Source organism: Pristiophorus japonicus, chromosome 12, assembly GCF_044704955.1.
Source record: "Pristiophorus japonicus isolate sPriJap1 chromosome 12, sPriJap1.hap1, whole genome shotgun sequence".
Lineage (NCBI taxonomy): Eukaryota > Metazoa > Chordata > Chondrichthyes > Pristiophoridae > Pristiophorus > Pristiophorus japonicus.
The window spans coordinates 95,763,486-95,784,701 of NC_091988.1; the positions used below are offsets into that span (position 1 = coordinate 95,763,486).

Below are 21,216 nucleotides of genomic sequence, written 5' to 3' on the forward strand. Positions count from 1 at the left end.
GCAGGTTTTCTTGGAAAAAATGGCGGCCGCTTCACTTCCACCCGTTTTCTGGCATGGGACATGGCGGCCGCCATTTTGGAGAGGTCGTTGCCTACGCTCGTCTTCAATATAAATGTGCAGATCGTGACGTCAATCGCCATGCAACCCCTGATTTGACACTCGGCTGCGATTTTGGATGTCGCCACGCTCCATAATGCCCTCTCCTAACCACGCACGAAACAAGGTGCAGGAAGCAGAAGAGGAAGGAAGGAGGCAACCCAGACAGCCCCTTTCTGACCGGGATATCCACGATCGAATCATCTGCCTGCGGTACCAGTGATCACAACCCCCATTCCCCTTTCAACATTTGTCCCATACCTTTCCTTCCCTCTGATATTGACCAGCACAGCGTCCTCTTGGCCACAACGCTGAAATAAAAAACCACCACAAAGCAAACTTTCCAATCCAACTTCATCCATATATGCATCTCATATTACATCAAAAAATCCACTAATCACCCTTGTGCATTTCCTTAGTGACTGCCTTGTGTGAGCCTTTGCCTGTCCTATGATGTCACGCAGTGGTACCACAGTGGCTGCAGCATGGCTGGTGGAAGGTTGCTGACTTTCAGTGGGGGACAATGCAGATGGCCTTGCTGGTCGATCTCGAGGAGCTGGTGGCTGGGAGTCAAGTGACGGTGTTTCTTATTATTATTATTATTCACTCTCCTCTCCCTCTTCTGGTTGACCCACTGGCTGGGCAGGCTGGATTCTTGGGTGTGAGAAATGAGGAAGGCACAAGGGTAAGGTTGTGGAGAGCGAGGGAAAGCAAGAGGTGCATGCTTACACCATGTGCAGCTTGTGTACATCAGAAGCGATTGTGGGATGTGAGAAGGAGGATTACGTATGGGGATACCGTCATCTTCTATTCTTTCAGCCCTGCCACTGGCCAAGGGTTCAGCCATGCCCCTGCCAAGTAAAAGATTAGTGAAGACAAACGTAGGTCCCTTGCAGTCAGATTCAGGTGAATTTATAATGGGGAACAAAGAAATGGCAGACCAGTTGAACAAATACTTTGGTTCTGTCTCCACTAAGGAAGACACAAATAACCTTCCGGAAGTACTAGGGGACCGATGGTCTAGTGAGAAGGAGGAACTGAAGGATATCCTTATTAGGCGGGAAATTGTGTTCGGGAAATTGATGAGATTGAAGGCCGATAAATCCCCGGGGCCTGATAGTCTGCATCCCAGAGTACTTAAGGAAGTGGCCCTAGAAATAGTGGATGCATTGGTGATCATTTTCCAACAGTCTATCGACTCTGGATCAGTTCCTATGGACTGGAGGGTAGCTAATGTAACACCACTTTTTAAAAAAGAAGAGGGAGAGAAAGCGGGTAATTATAGACCGGTTAGCCTAACGTCAGTAGTGGGGAAAATATTGGAATCAATTATTAAGGATGTAATAGCAGCGTATTTAGAAAGCAGTGACAGGAGCGGTCCAAGTCAGCATGGATTTATGAAAAGGAAATCATGCTTGACAAATCTTTTAGAGTTTTTTGATGATGTAACTAGTAGAGTGGACAAGGGAGAACCAGTAGATGTGGTGTATTTGGACTTTCAAAAGGCTTTTGACAAGGTCCCACACAAGAGATTAGTGTGCAAAATTAAAGCACATGGTATTGGGGGTAATGTACTAACGTGGATAGAGAACTGGTTGGCAGACAGGAAGCAGAGAGTCAGGATAAATGGGTCCTTTTCAGAATGGCAGGCAGTGACTAGTGGGGTGCCTCAGGGCTCAGTGTTGGGACCTCAGCTATTTACAATATGCATTAATGATTTAGATGAAGGAATTGAGTGTAATATCTCCAAGTTTGCAGATGACACTAAACTGGGTGGCGTTGTGAGCTGCGAGGAGGACGCTAAGAGGCTGCAGGGTGACTTGGACAGGTTAGATGAATGGGCAAATGCATGGCAGATGCAGCATAATATGGATCAATGTGAGGTTATCCACTTTGGGTGCAAAAAAACGAAGGCAGAACATTATCTGAATGGTGATAGATTAGGAAAAGGGGAGGTGCAATGAGACCTGGGTGCCATGGTACATCAGACATTGAAAGTTGGCATGCAGGTACAGCAGGCGGTGAAGAAGGCAAATGGTATGTTGGCCTTCATAGCTAGGGGATTTGAGTATAGGAGCAGGGAGGTCTTACTGCAATTGTACAGGGCCTTGGTGAGGCCTCACCTGGAATATTGTGTTCAGTTTTGGTCTCCTAATCTGAGGAAGGACGTTCTTGCTATTGAAGGAGTACAGCGAAGGTTCACAGACTGATTCCCAGGATGGCTGGTCTGACATATGATGAGAGACTGGATCAACTGGGCCTTTATTCACTGGAGTTTAGATGGATGAGATGGGATCTCATAGAAACATATAAAATTCTGACGGAACTGGACAGGTTAGATGCAGGAAGAATGTTCCCAATGTTGGGGAAGTCCAGAACCAGGGGACACAGTCTTAGGACAAGGGGTAGGCCATTTAGGACTGAGATGAGGAGAAACTTCTTCACTCAGAGAGTTGGTAACCTGTGGAATTCCCTACCGCAGAGAGTTGTTGATGCCAGTTCATTGGATATATTCAAGAGGGAGTTAGATGTGGCCCTTATGGCTAAAGGGATAAAGGGGTATGGAGAGAAAGCAGGAAAGGGGTACTGAGGTGAATGTTAAGCCATGATCTTATTGAATGGTGGTGCAGGCTCGAAGGGCCGAATGGCCTACTCCTGCACCTCTTTTCTATGTTTCTAAGAATGGCCAGCACACCGTCTCCTCCAAGGGAGTGAGGTGAGGCTAGGAATGGGAGGCGTGCCTCGTGTTTGGTAGAGATTATTGGTAGGTGAGTGATGGGTTTTGGGGGAGCAAGGGTGGGGAGAGGTTCGTGCATTGAGCAGTGCCTGAGGCTAGAGGTGCAGTTGGTAGGAGACGGCTTTTGAAGATGCATTCACTGACCTTGGATCAAGAAACTTCTTTGGACACTGGAGGCGACATTGCTGGCAGTGACCGCCTTGGCGATCTGGTCCCATATCCTTGTTCCTGGAGGGCCTCCTGGCCCCCTGTGGGTAGAGAAATTCTCTTCCATTGTTGACCCCCTGTACAAAGCTGGAGTGCTGTATGCGAGACCCTGGGTGCCCCTTCCTTGGTCTGTTGAGCCATTTGTGTTTATGCTGAAGCACTTTTACCATTGTTTACGTGTAGAAGGCAGTTCAGCTTTAAGAGCTGAGGACTGCCTAGTTTGGAATGATTTTTTTTCAGGTCAGTTCACCTTTTACGGCTCGAGACTGCTTTCTAAAATGACAGCCTTGCTTTAAGAGAATAAGGGGGAAGTAGGATGTGAGAAGGAGGATAACATATGAGGACACCGGCATCATGTATCCTTTCAGCCCCACCACTGCCAAGAATGGCCAGTACCGTCTCTTCCAAGGGGGTGAGGTGAAGTTAGGAATGTGAGGTGTGCCTCGTGTTTGGTGGATATTGTTAGTAGGTGAGTAATTGGGAAAGGCTTGTGCAGTGTGCGGAGCCTCGCTCCAGAGCCACGACAGTGACCCCCAAAGAAACGTACAGCGCAGAAGGAGGCCATTAGGCCCATTGGGTGCTTAGACACATAATCCCACTTTTTGTCCGTAACCCTGTCAGTTCCTCATCCTGAACATAAGAACATAAGAAATAGGAGTAGGCCATATGGCCCCTCGAGCATGCTCCGCCATTCAATAAGATCATGGCTGATCCAATCATGGACTCAGCTCCACTTTCCTGCCTGCTTCACATAACCCGTTATTCCCTTACCGTTTAAGAAACTGTCTATTTCAGTCTTACATTTATTCAATGTCATAGCTTCCACAGCTCTCTGAGGCAACGAATTCCACAGAATTACAAACCTCTGAGAGAAGAAATTTCTCCTCATCTCAGTTTTAAATGGGCGGCCCCTTATTCTAAGATCATGCCCTCGAGTTCTAGTCACCCCCATCAGTGGAAACATCCTCTCTGCATCCACCTTGTCAAGCTGCCTCATAAGCTTATACGTTTCGATAAGATCACGTCTCATTGTTCTGAATTCCAATGAGTAGAGGCCCAACCTACCCAACCTTTCCTCATAAGTCAACTCCCTCATCTCCGGAATCAACCTAGTGAACCTTTTCTGAACTGCCTCCAAAGCAAGTATATCCTTTCGTAAATATGGAAACCAAAACTGCACGCAGTATTCCAGGTGTGGCCTCACCAATACCCTGTACAACTGTAGCAAGACTTCCCTGCTTTTATACTCCATCCCCATTGACCTTTCTGATCACTTGCTGTACCTGCATACTAACCTTTTGTGTTTCATGCACGAGGACTCCCAGGCCCCGCTGTACTGTGGAACTTTGCAATCTTTCCCCATTTAAATAATAACTTGCTCTTTGATTTTTTTTCTGCCAAAGTGCATGACCTCACACTTTCCAACATTATGCTCCATCTGTCAAATTTTTGCCCACTCACTTAGCCTGTCTATGTCCTTTTGCAGATTTTTTGTGTCCTCCTCACACATTGCTTTTCCTCCCATCTTTGTATCATCAGCAAACTTGGCTAAGTTACACTCAGTAACTGTCTAACTCCTTTTTAAAATTATTTATGCAGTTGGCTTGCACCACTTTTCCAGGAAGAATGTTCCAGATCCCGACAACTCCGAGTGAAAAGATCTCCCCTTATCTCCCCTCTAGATCTTTTGGCAATGATTTTTAATCTATTACCTCTGGTTATTGACCCACTCACCAGAGGGTATCCAATCATTCCCCTAATTTTTGGGTGTGTGCGCAGTCCCTTGGTGGGCTGCGTGGCCCATTCAAAGTTTTCCGCACGAGCGAAATCTCCCATGGAGAAGCCGGTGAGTGGACTGTGCGGGATCTGTAGATGGCCGCAGGGCTGAGCAGGGACATTGCTTGTACCCCTCTGTTAGATCACCTCTCAGACACACCCTTTCCAGACTGAAAGGCCCAAGGGGACATAATCTTAAACCTGGAGTCAAGCCAGTTAAGAGTGAAATCAGGAAACACTTTCCACGCAGGGAACGGGAAATCTGGAACTCTCTCGCCCAAAAGGCTACGGATGATGGGACAGTTTTAAGATTGAGATCAATAGATCTTTGTTGGGTAAGAATATCAAGCAATATGGAGCAAAGGTTGGTAAATGGAGTTAAAACACATCAGCCATGATCTAATGTAATGACGGAACAGGCTCAAGGGCTGAATGGCCTCCTCCTGTTTCTATAAGAAGACTTAATTTTTATTAATTCATAGAATGTGGGTGTCGCTGGCAAGGCCAGTATTTATTGCCCTTGAGAAGGTGGTGGTGAGCCACCTTGAACCGCTGCAGTCTGTGAGGTGCTGTAAGGGAGGGAGCTCCAGGATTTTGACCCAACCACTATGAAGGAATGACGATATATTTCCAAGTCAGGATGGTATGTGACTTGGAGAGGAACTTGCAGGTGATGGTGTTCCCTTGTGCCTGCTGCCCTGGTCCTTCTAGGTGTTAGAGGTTGCAGGTTTGGGAGGTGCTGTCGAAGAAGTCTTGGCGAGTTGCTGCAGTACATTTTGTCGATGGTACACACTGCAGCCACGGTGCGCTGGTGGTGGAGGGAGTGAATGTTTACGGTGGTGGATGAGCTGCCAATGAAGCGAGCTGCTTTGTCCTGGATGATGTTCAGCTTCTTGAGTGTTGTTGGAGCTGCACTCATCCTGGAAAGTGGAGAGTATTCAATCACATTCCTGACTTTAGCCTGGTAGATGGTGGAAAGGCTATGGAGAGTCAGGAGCTGAGACACTCGCCACAGAATACCCAGCTTCTGACCTGCTCTTGTTGCCACAGTATTTATGTGGCTGGTCCAGTTAAGTTTCTGGTCAATGGTGACCCCCAGGATGTTGATGGTGGGGGATTCAGCGATGGTAATGCTGTTGAATATCAAAGGGAGGTGGCTAGACTCCTCGTCCTCTTTCAAGTCCAGCTGCAGCTATTCCATGGAGTATTTGTGCACCACATTTTTGCTTCCTCTGTGCAACACTTTGCACGTGTTTGAATTAAATCCCATCTACTATTGTTCTGCTCCCTTATATAGCTTGTCCAAATTCAGTTGGTGATTTCTGAGCCACCTCAGGCACCCTGTGTCTCTAGGTGTTCCTTGTGTTATAGATTACTGTTATAAGTGTGACAATTTCTAAGTTGGTAGTGTCCCTGTTTGGCTGTGGTGTATCTGATTGCCGTCTGCTCGAGTTTTCACTCGGGATTGTGAGATGTAATATTTTCAAAGACCAGTATCACAGGGACAGCTGTGCAGATCTAACATCCTGTTTTTTGTCTTCACAGAGCAAGGAAATTGGCCAGCAGATGCATGAGGAGCTGCTGAAGGTCACCAACGAACTGTACACCGTGAGTATCCGCTGTTAGTGCTGCAACCACCTATGGTGTTCATCATCCGAGCTACCGTTCTGCACCAGTTATTTCCTTTGTTGGTTTCTAGTGAATGTTCAGTGCTCCTCAAGGTGATGAACCATATCCCCATTTCAGGCACAATCAGTCTGAACCATTACCAGGCCAGATACAACACGGTTAGAGAAAAAATGAAGCTCCCTCTACACTGCCCCAAACACTCCCAGGGCAGGTACCGCACGGGTTAGATACAGCGTGAAGCTTTCTCTACACTGTCCCATCAAACATTCCTGGGCAGGTATAGCATGGGTTAGATACAGAAAAAAGCTCCCTCTACACTGTCCCATCAAACACTCCCAGGGCAGGTACAGCACGGGTTAGATACAGAGTAAAGCTCCCTCCACACTGTCCCATCAAACACTTCCAGGGCAGGTATAGCATGGGTTAGATACAGAAGAAAGCTCCCTCTACACTGTCCCATCAAACACTTCCAGGGCAGGTACAATACGGGTTGGATACAGAGTAAAGCTCCCTCTGCACTGTCCCATCGGCCTCCTATACCCCACCTCCTCTCCCAATCACTGTCACCCTATTCTTCCAGCAATATCCCCGACCCTCGGACCCACTAACCATGCCAGCAGTGGCCCAACCTTGCATTCCTGTTCGGCAGCTCCATAATAATGAGGCCAGAGGTCCGATGTCAATAGCCCCCTCAGGCCTCCCCATTCAGGCTCAGGGTTCATTCCCCGATGGACGTGCCTGAATTTCTTGGCCATCATCTCCATCCTTTAAATAGCTGAAAGGCTCTATAGCCTTAAAGGCAGCTTGCAGTGGACACAAACACAAGACGTGGAAGATTTTTTTTTTAATGTAAACTATTTCGCATGACGTAACCCTTGAAGGTGATGGGCGGTCTGTTGAGCTGCGATGAAGCAGCCTGTCAATAGATTGAAGGAGCAGTGCCAAGGTTGTTGGACTGTAATCTCAGTCCAGGGTCAATTGAAAGGAAACTCCTCAAACAAAAACCCATCCTGCCAACATATTAATAACCAGATGCTGTCATCGTAAATAGAAATAATATCCCCGAGTTTCAGAGAATATTGATCTGACTGATCGGCCCAGTACGGTTATACTGAGAAAGGAGGGCTGTATACACACTAGGACTACATTAATGGTGACAGTCCGATACTGGGGCTGTGCAGGGGCTGGAAATGGTCCGCCCAGCCTCGCATTGCAAGGCCAGTGTTAACTCTGCATGATCAGCAGGATATGAGTGGGGGAGATCAAATGGAGCAGCTCCATTTCCTGCTCCGTTACCACTGATTTCCCACACAGCGAACACACTGAAGATGTTTTTTTGACAAAAACAGGAGCGCTCCTCCAGGCCCCACATGCCTCTTTAAGCCACGAAACGCTCTCGAGGTCCCGTGCAGCTAGGGAGCCGGCTGTTGTATAGAAAAAGGCAGCACCCAAATACTTCCGAGGCAACATTGCCCACTGGCTAACACGAGAAGTTAAAGATAGTATTAGATCAAAGGAAGAGGTTTATAATGTTGCCAAAAAGAGCAGTGAGCCTGAGGATTTTAGAATTCAGTAAAAAGGAAGATCAAGAAATTGATAAAGAAAGTGAAAATAGAATATGATAAACTAGCAAGAGGCATAAAAACAGACTGTAACAGCTTCCATAGGTATGTAAAAAGGGAAAGATTGGAGAAAGTAAATGTGGGTCCCTTACAGAATGAGACAGGTGAAATTATAATGGGGAATAAGGAAATGGCAGAGAAATTAAACAAATACTATGTGTCTGTCTTCACGAAAGAAGATGCAAAAAACCTCCCGGGAATAGTGGAGAACCAAGGGTCTATTGAGAATGAGGAACTGAAAGAAATTAGTATTAGTAAAAAAATAGTACTGGAGAAATTAATGGGACTGAAAGCCGATAAATCCCCCGGACCTGATGGCCTACATCCTAGGGTTTTGAAAGAGGTGGCTGGAGAGATAGTGGATGCATTGGTTGTCATCTTCCAAAATTCCATAGATTCCAGAACGGCTCCCACGGATTGGAAGGTAGCAAATGTAACCCCGCTATTTAAGAAAGGAGGGAAAGAGAAAACGGAGAACTACAGACCAGTTAGCCTGACATCAGTAGTAGGGAAAATGATAGATTCTATTATTAAGGACGTGGTAACAGGGCATTTAGAAAATAATAATAGGATTGGGCAGAGTCAACACGGATTTATGGAAGGGAAATCATGTTTGACAAATGTGTTAGAGTTTTTTGAGGTTGTAACTAGCAGAATAGATAAGGGGGAACCAGTGGATGTGGAGTGGATGGTATTTGGATTTTTAGAAGGCATTCAATAAGGTGCCACAAAGAGATTATTGAACAAAATTAGGGCTCATGGGATTGGGGGTAATATACTAGCATGGATTGAGGATTGGTTAACGGACAGAAAACAGAGAGTAGGAATAAATGGATCATTTTCGTGTTGGTTGGCTGTAACTAGTGGGGTACCGCAAGGATCAGTGCTTAGGCCTCAGCTATTCACAATCTATATCAATGATTTAGATGAGGGGGCCAAATGTAATATATCCAAGTTTGCTGATGATACAAAGCTAGGTGGGAATGCCAAGTTGTGAGGAGGATGCAAAGGGACTTCAAGGGATATAGACAGGCGAAGTGAGTGGGCAAGAACATGGCAAATGGAATATAATATGGAGAAATGTGAAGTTATCCACTTTGGTAGGAAAGTATTTTTTAAACAGTGAGAGATTGGGAAGTGTTGGTGTTCAGAGGGACCTGTGTACACTGAAAGTTAACATGCAGGTACAGCAAGAAATTAAGAAAGCAAATGGTATGTTGGTCTTTATTACAAGATGCTTTGAATATAAGAGTAAAGGGAGCTGAAATTCAGCCTCCCAGAAAGGCCTCTTACTGTCGGAAAGCGGTGCATACAGCGGCGTTGAATGGCTGCCGCCAGAGAAATGCTCTCTGGTGGTTTTTCAGGCGGTTTCGCCCCACTGCTGCCGACCAGTCCTAAGTGCGTAATCAAAGCCGATCTCCCGCACCTCCAGCCAAATTCACTGTGAAAAATCTTTGATCCACCGTGCACCGCCCCGACAGTGTCCCGACAGCTTTTACTGTCAGTGCGCCTTGTTGGAAGTGTGTGTGACACGGCAGCGCGGTGGTTATTCAAGGGGAGGGCGCACTGCTGCAGCCACCATGTTTTTCTTTTGTCGGCCGACTGCCATGTCGGGCCGACAAATATGCCCCCAGGTTTGGCTGGGCCACCGAGAGGCAGCCTGGCACCCCCTTTTGGGTGTCAGGTCGCTGGCCTGGTCGAAACCCTCCCTGGTGGCCCTGGACCGAAGTTTTAAAATGGCGAAGGCTCTCCCCTTTAAGTGAAGGGGAGACATGTGGTGACGCACACGCGTCATGACATCATCACCGCTCCGCTGATGATTGACAGCAGCGGAGACTCCACTTCCGCCCCTCTTGTCGATCTGCTGCTTACTGCTCCACTTCCGCCCCCGTTATGACAGACTTCTGGTCCGCCTGAAAAAAAATGACAGAGCTAAATTTTGCAAAAGAGTCCACCTCATCCGACGCGGCAGAAAAAACTATTTAAAAACGGTAGATACTCCAGGTTTCCGGCGGGCCTGAATTTCTACCTCAAGATGTCTAACTGCAATTATATCGGGCCCTGGTAAGACCGCACCTGGAGTATTGGGTACAGTTTTGGTCTCCTTACCTAAGGAAGGATATACTTGCCATAGAGGGAGTGCAACGAAGATTCACCAGACTGATTCCTGGGATGGGGGGATTGTCCTATGAAAAGAGATTGATTGGACTCGGCCTATATTCTCCAGAGTTTAGCAGAATGAGAGGTGATCTCAATGAAACATACAATATTCTTACAGGGCTTGACAGGATAGATGCAAGAAGGATGTTTCCCGGGGCTGGGGAGTCTAGAACCAGGGGTCACAGTCTCAGAATAAGGAGTCTGCCATTTTGGACCGAGATGAGGAGAAATTTCTTCACTCAGAGGGTGGTGAATCTTTGGAATTCTCTACCCCAGAGAACTGTGGATGCTCAGTCTTTGAGTATATTCAAGACAGAGATAGATAGATTTTTGAATATTAAGGGAATCAAGGGCTATAGGGACAGCGCAGGAAAGTGGAGTTGAGGTAGAAGATCAACCATGATTTCATTGAATGGCGGAGCAGGCTCGAGGGGTTGAATGGTCTTCTCCTGCTCCTAATTCTTATGTTCTTCTGGAAAGTCTGGACCTCTGCTGCTCTGGGCTCCACGCATCCACCCAGCCACAGCCATAAGACCCCATACCTTGGGCTTATTTCGCAATCTGCAGCCTTCTCCTGATGACCACCAGACTGTCCCCCACCCCCACCCCCCCGCTCTGTATCCTCCCCCTCCCTGCTCTGCATCCTGCCCCCCGATCTACATCCCCTCCATCCCCCCGCTCTGTATCCTCCCCCCCCGCTCTGTATCCTCCCCCCCGCTCTGTATCCTCCCCCCCCGCTCTGTATCCTCCCCCCCCACTCTGTATCCTCCCCCCCCACTCTGTATCCTCCCCCCCGCTCTGTATCCTCCCCCCGCTCTGTATCCTCCCCCCCCGCTCTGTATCCTCCCCCCCCGCTCTGTATCCTCCCCCCCCGCTCTGTATCCTCCCCCCCCGCTCTGTATCCTCCCCCCCCGCTCTGTATCCTCCCCCCCCGCTCTGCATCCCCCCCCGCTCTTCATCTCCCCCCCCGCTCTTCATCCCCCCCCCACTCTTCATCGCCCCCCCGCTCTGCATCCCCCCCACTCCTCATCCTCCCCCCCGCTCTGCATCCTCTCCCTCTTTCCATCTTCATCCTCCTCCCCACAGATCTTCTTCCTCCTCCCCCTGATCTTCATTCCCCTCCCCCGCTCTTCATCCTCCCCCCGATCTTCATTCCTCCTTCCCCCTAGCCGAGATGCTGCCGCTGTTCACCAGAAATGGCTGAGCAACTGATCGGCGACTTTCAAATGTTGTCAATGAGCTAGTGGCGAGGACCCCCGTGCGAGATGCAAGGCTTTGATCAGGTGGCAGGGCCCCCTCGAGTACAAAACACACACAGTGCCCACGTGAGTTTGAGGTTCTCCATATAAACCCTTCAATAAGGGGAATGCTTTGCTCTCAATCATTGTACAAAGGATAAGGTTTCTGTAACCTCCTCCAGCCGTACAACCCTGAGATAGCTACTATCCTCCAATTCTGCCCTATTGCGCATCCCCCACTTTCTTCACTGCACCACTGGCAGCCGTGCCTTCAGCTGCCTGGACACTAAGCTCTGGAATTCCCTCTCTAAATGTCTCTGCCTTTTTACCACTCTCTCCTCCTTTAAGACTTTTCTTAAAAAAAACCACTTTGATTAAACTTTTGGTCACCTGTCCTAATATCTCCTTATGTGGCTCGGTGTCAGATTTTGTCTGACAACGTTCCTGTGAAGCGCCCTGGGCCGTTTTACTCAGTTAAAGGTGCCGTGAGGCAAGTTGTTGTTGTAGATTGTGAAGACCATTAAACTGTCGCCTTCTCTCTCTGCCAGGTGATGAAAACATACCACATGTACCACGCGGAGAGCATCAGCGCGGAGAGCAAGCTGAAGGAGGCTGAGAAGCAGGAAGAGAAGCAGTTCAGCAAATCGGGCGATATCAGCGTGAACCTGCTCCGGCACGAGGACAGGCCACAGCGGCGCAGCTCTGTGAGGAAGATCGAGAAGATGAAGGAGAAGGTACGATCAGAGCAGCGGGGGCAGCCTGCGGGCCAAGGGCTTTGGCAACCCGACTGTGAGGGCGCAAACGCCCTGGTTTCCCCTCCTCCCTCCCCCCAAGGTAATGAGTCATGGGCAGCGGGCGGATATTGGCTTGGGCCTGTGGCATGAAGAGGCCTTTAACAGAAAGTAAGAATTTGCATTTTGTTATGTATTAATGCTTCGGGGTCACCAGACACCAGAGGACGCCGTGGTCGGAGGTCATCAGGCTGTACACATGTGTGCTTGGTCACCTGTATATAAGCTGGGTATATTTGTCATGCTGGCAATCTTGGGCTGGAATAAAGATGGATCAGGTTGCACCTGAGTGAGTTTACAGTAACCAGACTCTTGAGTCATTACAATTGGCGACAAGGTAATTTACGAACCTTCGCATGCACAATGGGCACTGTTGGAATCCTGGAGAGATTCGTGGAGGGTGAGGATTGGGCAGATTTTGTCGACCGCCTGGATCAGTATTTTGTGGCCAATGGCATGGAGGCAGAGGCCTACGCAGTTAAGCGCAGGGCAGTTTTCCTCACCGTTTGTGGTCCGAAAATTTACGGCCTCATGAAGAATCTTCTCTCACCTGTACATCCAATGGGAAAAGGGTACAAGGAATAGTATACGTTGGTGGGCAACCATCTGAAGCCAAAATAGGGGATCATCATATTACGCTACCGTTTCTACACGCATGTTCGTGCTGAGGGCAAGGACGTGTCGGGATTTGTCGCCAACCTGCGACGTCTTGCTGAACCATGTGTGTTCGATAACATGCTGCGTGATGTCTTCATGATAGGCAGCAGCCATGATGCCATCCTCAGGAAGCTGTTGGCTGCAGAGATGCTGGATTTGAAAAAGACCATCGCGACTGCCCAGGCATGCATGATGACGGATGATAATTTGAGGCAGATATCATCGACGAGTTGGAGTTCCACAGCAAGTACTGTAAATAAGATGGCGTCGTCTTCGAGCAGAGCTGCTTACGCGAAACCTGATCCAGATTTCACCCTGTTGGCATTATGGGGGCAATCATCGGCCTCATCAGTTTCGGTTTAGACCATGCAATGGATGTTCGAAAGTGGGGCATCTTCACAGGATGTGTCCACAACAGAGCAAGCGTGGTGTAGCTCACCACGTAGTTGATGAGGACCAGTTCAGTGATGGCCCGGAGAAAGTGAATGGACTGTATTTGTTCCTGAGCAAGAGCCAGCCGATAGTTGTTAATGTGAAGCTGAATGGCGTGCCTGTATCAATGGAGGTGGATATGGGTGCGAGCCAGTCGATAATGAGTTAAAGGACATTCGACAAGCTGTGGGACACTAGGGCTGTGAAATCCAGTCAATGCCAGGTTGCGTACTTACACTAAGGAACTCATACCGATGCTTGGCAGTGCAGCAATCGAGATGTCATATAACGGTGTGTTTCACGAGCTACCATTATGGATCATCCAAGATAATAGTCCAACACTGTTCGGCAGGAATTGGCTCTCAAAAATCAAGCTGAACTGGAATGATGTCAAGATGATGTCCTCGGTGGATGATACTTCATGTGCTCAAGTATTGAAAAAGTTTTGAACCGGGCATTGGTAATTTTACCAGAGCCAAGGTGCAGATTTACCTAGACTCCAATGCAAGGCCTGTCTATCACAAAGCTCGGTCTGTTCCGTACATGACAAGGGAGACGGTTAAAATTGAGCTTGACAGACTCCAGCGTGAAGGGATCATATCACCGGTCGAGTTTAATGAGTGGTCGAGTTTAATGAGTGGGCTAGTCCCATTGTTCCTGTGTCAACAATTGTACATCCCTGTCTGACGTAAAAATAAAACGGGGAAGGTGTCTCAACCGTGGCTAACCAGGGAAATTAGAGATAATGTTAAATCCAAGATTAAGATGGAGAGTGACACAGTTAATTCAGAGACTAGGGTCCTCAACTTAAGGAAAGGTAACTTCGATGGGATGAGACGTGAATTGGCTAGAATAGACTGGCGAGTGATACTTAAAGGGATGATGGTGGATAGGCAATGGCAAACATTTAAAGATCACAAGGATGAACTTCAACAATTGTACATCCCTATCTGGAGTAAAAATAAAACGGGGAAGGTGGTTCAACCATGGCTAACAAGGGAAATTAAGGATAGTGTTAAATCCAAGGAAGAGGCATATAAATTGGCCAGAAAAAGCAGCAAACCTGAGGACTGGGAGAAATTCATAATGCAGCAGAGAAGGTTTAATTCGGAGGGGGAAAATAGAATATGGGAGGAAGCTTGCTGGGAACATAAAAACTGACTGCAAAAGCTTCTATAGATATGTGAAGAGAAAAAGATTAGTGAAAACAAAAGTAGGTCCCTCGCAGTCAGATTCAGGTGAATTTATAATGGGGAACAAAGAAATGGCGGACCAGTTAAGCAAATACTTTGGTTCTGTCTTCATGAAGGAAGACAGAAATAATCTTCCAGAAATACTATGGGACCGAGGGTCTAGTGAGAAGGAGGAACTGAAGGAAATCCTTATGAGGCGGGAAATTGTGTTAGGAAAATTGATGGGATTGAAGGTCGATAAATCCCCAGGGCCTGATGGTCTGCATCCCAGAGGAAGTAGCCCTAGAAATAGTGGATGCATTGGTGATCATTTTCCAACAGTCTATCTGGATCAGTTCCTATGGACTGGAGGGTAGCTAATGTAACACCACTTTTTAAGAAAGAAGGGAGAGAGAAAATGGGGAATTATAGACCGGGTAGCCTGACATCGGTAGTGGGGAAAATGTTGGAATCAATTATTAAAAATGAAATAACAGCACATTTGGAAAGCAGTGACGGGATCGGTCCAAGTCAGCATGGATTTATGAAAGGGAAATCCTGCTTGACAAATCTTCTAGAATTTTTTGAGGATGTAACTGGTAGAGTGGACAAGGATGAGCCAGTGGATGTGGTGTATTTGGACTTTCAAAAGGCTTTTGACAAGGTCCCACAAAAGAGATTGGTGTGTAAAATTAAAGCACATGGTATTGAGGGTAGTGTACTGAAGTGGATAGAGAACTGGTTGGCAGACAGGAAGCAGAGAGTCAGGATAAACGGGTCCTTTTCAGAATGGCAGGCAGTGACTAGTGGGGTGCCGCAGGGCTCAGTGCTGGGACCCCAGCTATTTACAATATACATTAATGATTTGGATGAGGGAATTGAGTGTAATATCTCCAAGTTTGCAGATGACACTAAGCTGGGTGGCGGTGTGAGCTGTGATGAGGATGCTAAAAGGCTGCAGGGTGACTTGGACAGGTTAGATGAGTGGGCAAACGCATGGCAGATGCAGTATAATGTGGATAAATGTGAGGTTATCCACTTTGGGGGCAAAAACACGAAGGCAGAATATTATTTGAATGGTGGCAAATTAGGAAAAGGTGGGTGCAACGAGACCTGGGTGTCATGGTACATCAGTCATTGAAAGTTGGCATGCAGGTACAGCAGGCGGTGAAGAAGGCAAATGGCATGTTGGCCTTCATAGCGAGAGGATTTGAGTATAGGAGCAGGGAGGTCTTACTGCAGTTGTACAGGGCCTTGGTGAGGCCACACCTTGAATATTGTGCACAGTTTTGGTCTCTTAATCTGAGGAAGGACATTCTTGCTATTGAGGGAAGTTCACCAGACTGATTCCCGAGATGGCAGGACTGACATATGAAGAAAGACTGGATCGACTAGGCTTATATCCACTGGAATTTAGAAGAATGAGAGGGAATCTCATAGAAACATATAAAATTCTGACGGGATTGGACAGGTTAGATGCAGGTAGAATGTTCCCGATGTTGGGGAAGTCTAGAACCAGGGGTCACAGTCTAAGGATAAGGGATAAGCCATTTAGGACCGAGATGAGGGGAAACTTCTTCACTCAGAGAATGGTGAACCTGTGGAATTCTCTACCACAGAAAGTTGTTGAGGCCAGTTTGTTAGATATATTCAAAAGGGAGTTAGATGTGGCCCTTACGGCTAAAGGGATCAAGGGATATGGAGAGAAAGCAGGAATGGGGTACTGAAGTTGCATGATCAGCCATGATCATATTGAATGGTGGTGGAGGCTCGAAGGGCCGAATGCTCTACTCCGCACCTATTTTCTATGTTTCTATGATGGCACTGTCAGGATTTGCGGAGACTACGAGGTTACGATTAACTGATTTTCGAAACAGGATCAGGTTCCGTTACCGAGCGCTGATGACCTGTTCGCCATGCTAGCTGATGGAAAGTTGTTCATGAAACTGGATCTGACATTAGCATATATGACCCAGGAGCTTGTCGACACTTCAAAGAAACTCACCTGCATCAACACCCATAAAGGATTGTTCGTCTACAACAGGTGACCTTTTGGGATTCGTTCGGCTGCAGCCATATTTCAGAGGAATATGGAGAGTTTACTGAAGTCCATTTCTATTCTGGTCACAGGTCGTGACACTGCTGAACATCTGAACAATCTTGAAGAAGTCCTACAGCATCTGGATAAAGTGGGACTTAGGCTGAAACGCTCGAAGTATGTATTCATGGCACCTGAATTTGAATTCCTTGGGAGGAAGATTGCTGCTGACGGCATCAGGCCCACTCTTTCAAAAGCCGAGGCCATCAAAAATGCACCCAGGCCTCAGAATGTGACAGAGCTGCGTTCGTTCCTTGGGCTACTCAACTACTTTTAGGCCCGAAATTTGGTAATTTCGTACCCAGATTGAGCACTTTACTAGAGCCACTGCATGTATTTCTAAGAAAAGGTGACAACTGGGTCTGGGATGCATCTCAAGATAGAGCCTTTTAGTTGCTTATTCATTATGATCCGCGTAAGCGTCTTGTATTGGCCTGTGCTGCTTCATCATATGGGGTTGGCTGCGTACACCAACAAGCAAATGAATCAGGCAAACTACAACCTGTTGCGTATGCTTCGAGAAGTCTGTCTAAAGCAGAAAGAGCTTACAGTATGGTAGAGAAAGAAGCTTTGGCCTGTGTGTATGGAGTAAAAAAAATGCACCAGTACCTGTTTGGTCTTCGTTTTGAACTAGAAACAGATCACAAGCCACTCATTTCATTGTTTGCGGAAAACAAAGGTATTAATACCAATGCATTGTCCCGCATTCAAAGGTGGGCGCTGACATTGTCTGCCTATGATTACGTCATCAGTCATAGACCTAATGCTGAGAATTGTGCCGATGCATTGAGTCGTCTGCCCTTACCCACAATTGAGATGGAAATGCCTCAACCTGCAGATCTACTGTTAGTAATGGATGCTTTGGAGAGTGAAGGAATGCATGTCACTGCTCAACAAGTTAGGATCTGGACCAAACATGACCCTATTTTATCGGTTGTGAAACGGTGCATACTCAGTGGTGATTGGTCTACCATCCCTATGGAGATGCGCGAGGAGACCAAACCTTACAACTGTCGCAAGGATGAGCTGTCTATTCAGTCAGACTGTTTACTGTGGGGTAATCGTGTAATCATGCCTAAGAAAGGTAGAGAAAAATTTGTACGTGAACTTCATAGCACTCATCCTGGTATTGTCATGATGAAGTCCATTGCTAGGTCTCATGTATGGTAGCCTGGAATTGACTCTGATCTGGAATCTTGTGTGCATCAGTGCAATACTTGCATGCAGCTAAGTAAAGTACCAGCGGAATCTCCGCTGAGTCTGTAGTCGTGGCCATCCAAACCGTGGTTGAGGATCCACATTGATTTGCGGGCCCGTTCCTAGGAAAGATGTTTTTTGTCATAGTAGATGCATATTCTAAGTGGATAGAGTGTGTTATTATGTCATCCAGCACGTATACAGCTACCATTGCGAGCCTTCGTATCATGTTTGCTACTTATGGTTTGCCTGACATTGTTGTGAGCGACAATGGATCTTGCCTCACAAGTCTTGAGTTCCAGGAGTTCATGAAACTCAATGGCATCAAACATGTGAGATCAGCTTCATTCAAGCCTGCTTCTAATGGTCAAGCAGAGTGTGCCATTCAAATGATCAAGCAAAGTATGAAACGTGTAACTCAGGGCTCACTGCAGAGACGGTTGTCATGTATATTGCTCAGTTACAGGTCAAGACCTCATACGCTTATTGGGGTTCTTCCTGCTGAACTACTGATGAAGAGAAATCTCAAGACCAGGCTTTCTATTTGTGTGGAAAGTGTGTCCAGCTGCAGCTCCTGTCAGACCGCATTGCGGCACTGGAGCTGCGCATGGATTCACTCTGGAACATCCACGATGTTGAGGACGTCGTGGATAGCACGTTTAATGAGCTGGTTACACAGGCAGATAGGGAATGGGTGACCATCAGGAAGAGCAAGGGAAGGAAGGTAGTGCAGGGGGCCTTGCGGTTACCTCCCTCCAAAACAGATATACTGTTTTGGATACTGTTGAGGGAGGTGGTTCATAAGAGGAAGGCAGCAGCAGCCAAGTTCATGGCACCAGGGGTGACTCTGCTGCAGGAAAAAGAGTGGGAGAGTTATAGTGATGGGGGATTCTATTGTAAGGGGAATAGATAGGCGTTTCTGCGGCCGCAAACAAGACTCCAGGATGGTATGTTGCCTCCCTGGTGCAAGGGTCAAGGATGTCTCGGAGCGGCTGCAGGGCATTCTGGAGGGGGAGGGTGAACAGCCAGCTGTCGTGGTGCATATAGGTACCAACGATATAGGTAAAAAGTGGGATAAGATCCTACAAGCTGAATTTAGGGAGCTACGAATTAAATTAAAAAGTAGGACCTCAAAGGTAGTAATTTCAGGATTGCTATCAGTGCCACCTACTAGTCAGAGTAGGAATATGTTCAGATGAATATGTGGCTTGAGGAATGTTGCAAGTGGAGGGAGGGGGGGGATTCAAATTCCTGGGACATTGGAACCAGTTCTGGGGGAGATGCGACCATTACAAACCGGACAGTCTGCACCTGGGCAGGACCGGAACCGATGCCCTAGGCGGAGTGTTTGCTAGTGCTGTTGGGGAATGTTTAAACTAATATGGCAGGGGGATGGGAATCTATGCAGGGAGGCAGAGGGAAGTAAAAAGGGGACAGAAGCAAAAGGTAGGAAGGAGAAAAGTAAGAATGGAGGGCAGAGAAATCAAGGGCAACAATCAAAAAGGGCCACACTACAACATAATTCTAAAAGGACAAAGAGTGCTTAAAAAAAAAGCCTGATGGCCCTGAGTCTCAATGCAAGAAGCATTCGTAATAAGGTGGATGAATTAACTGCGCAGATAGCTGTTAACGGATATGATGTAATTGGGATTACAGAGAATGGCTCCAGGGTGACCAAGGCTGGAAACTCAACATCCAGCGGTATTCAATATTCAGGAAGGATAGACAGAAAGGAAAAGGAGGTGGGATAGCGTTACTGGTTCAAGAAGAGATTAACGCAATAGTAAGGAAGGACATTTGCTTGGATGATGTGGAATCTGTATGGGTAGAGCTGCGAAACACCAAAGGTCAGAAAATGTTAGTGGGAGTTGTGTGCAGACCATCAAACAGTAGTAGTGAGGTTGGGGATGGTATTAAACAGGAAATTAAGGATGCGTGCAATAAAGGTACAGCAGTTATCATGGGTGACTTTGATCTACATATAGATTGGGCTAACCAAACTGGTAGCAATACTGTGGAGGATGATTTCCTGGAGTGTATAAGGGATGGTTTTCTAGACCAATATGTCGAGGAACCAACTAGAGAGCAGGCCATCCGAGACTGGGTCTTGTGTAATGAGAGAGGATTAATTAGCAATCTTGTTGTGCGAGGCCCTTTGGGGAAGAGTGACTATAATATGGTAGAATTCTTCATTAAGATGGAGAGTGACACAGTTAATTCAGAGACTAGGGTCCTGAACTTAAAGAAAGGTAACTTTGATGGTATGAGACATGAATTGGCGAATGATACTTAAAGGGTTGATGGTAGATAGGCAATGGCAGACATTTAAAGATCACATGGATGAACTACAACAATTGTGCATCCTTGTCTGGTGTAAAAATGAAACTGGGAAGGTGGCTCAACTGTGACTAACAAAGGAAATTAGGGACAGTGTTAAATCCAAAGAAGAGGCACATAAATTGGCCAGAAAAAGCAGGTCTGGGAGAAATTTAGAATTCAGCAGAGTAGGACTAAGGGTTTAGTTAGGAGGAAGAAAATAGAGTATGAGAGTAAGCTTGCAGGGAATATAAAAACTGACTGCAAAAGCTTCTATTGATATGTGAAGAGAAAAAGATTAGTGAAGACTAATCAGGTGAATTCATAATGGGGAACAAGGAAATGGCAGACCAATTGAACAAATACTTTGGTTCTGTCTTCATTAAGGAAGACACAAATAACCTCCCGAAAATATTAGGGGACCGAGGGTCGAGCGAGAAGGAGGAACTGAGGGAAATCCTTATTAGTCAGGAAATGGTGTTAGGGAAATTGATGGGATTGAAGGCCAATAAATCCCCAGGTCCTGATAGTCTGCATCCCAGAGTACTTAAAGAAGTGGCCCTAGAAATAGTAGATGCATTGGTGTCATTTTCCAACATTCCATGAACTCTGGATCAGTTCCTATGGATTGGAGGGTAGCTAATGTAACCCCACTTTTTAAAAAATGAGGGAGAGAGAAAACGGGGAATTATAGACCAGTTAGCCTGACATCGGTGATGGGGAAAATGCTGGAATCAATTATTAAAGATGTAGTAGCAGTGCATTTGGAAAGCAGTGACAGGATTGGTCCAAGTCAGCATGGATTTATGAAAGGGAAATCATGCTTGACAAATCTTCTCGAATTTTTTGAGGATGTAACTAGTAGAGTGGATAAGGGAGAACCAGTGGATGTGGTGTATTTGGACTTTCAAAAGGCTTTTGACAAGGTCCCACACAGGAGATTACTGTGCAAAATCAAAGCACATGGTATTGGAGGATAATGTATTGATGTGGATAGAGAACTGATTGGCAGACAGGAAGCAAAGACTGGGAATAAACGGGTCCTTTTCAGAATAGCAGGCAATGACTAGTGGGGTACCACAAGGTTC

The 21,216-nt window shown here is 46.8% G+C and overlaps 1 protein-coding gene across 1 annotated transcript in view; it reads left to right on the plus strand.

The window, feature by feature from the left end:
* The window catches only part of srgap3 (SLIT-ROBO Rho GTPase activating protein 3), a 296,153-nt gene that overhangs the window by 188,446 nt on the left and 86,491 nt on the right, over positions 1-21,216 (plus strand). The window contains exons 4-5 of the mRNA XM_070895763.1: positions 6,362-6,424; positions 12,014-12,199. Coding sequence (XP_070751864.1) covers positions 6,362-6,424; positions 12,014-12,199 — 249 coding nt within the window. The remainder of the gene's footprint in view (positions 1-6,361; positions 6,425-12,013; positions 12,200-21,216) is intronic.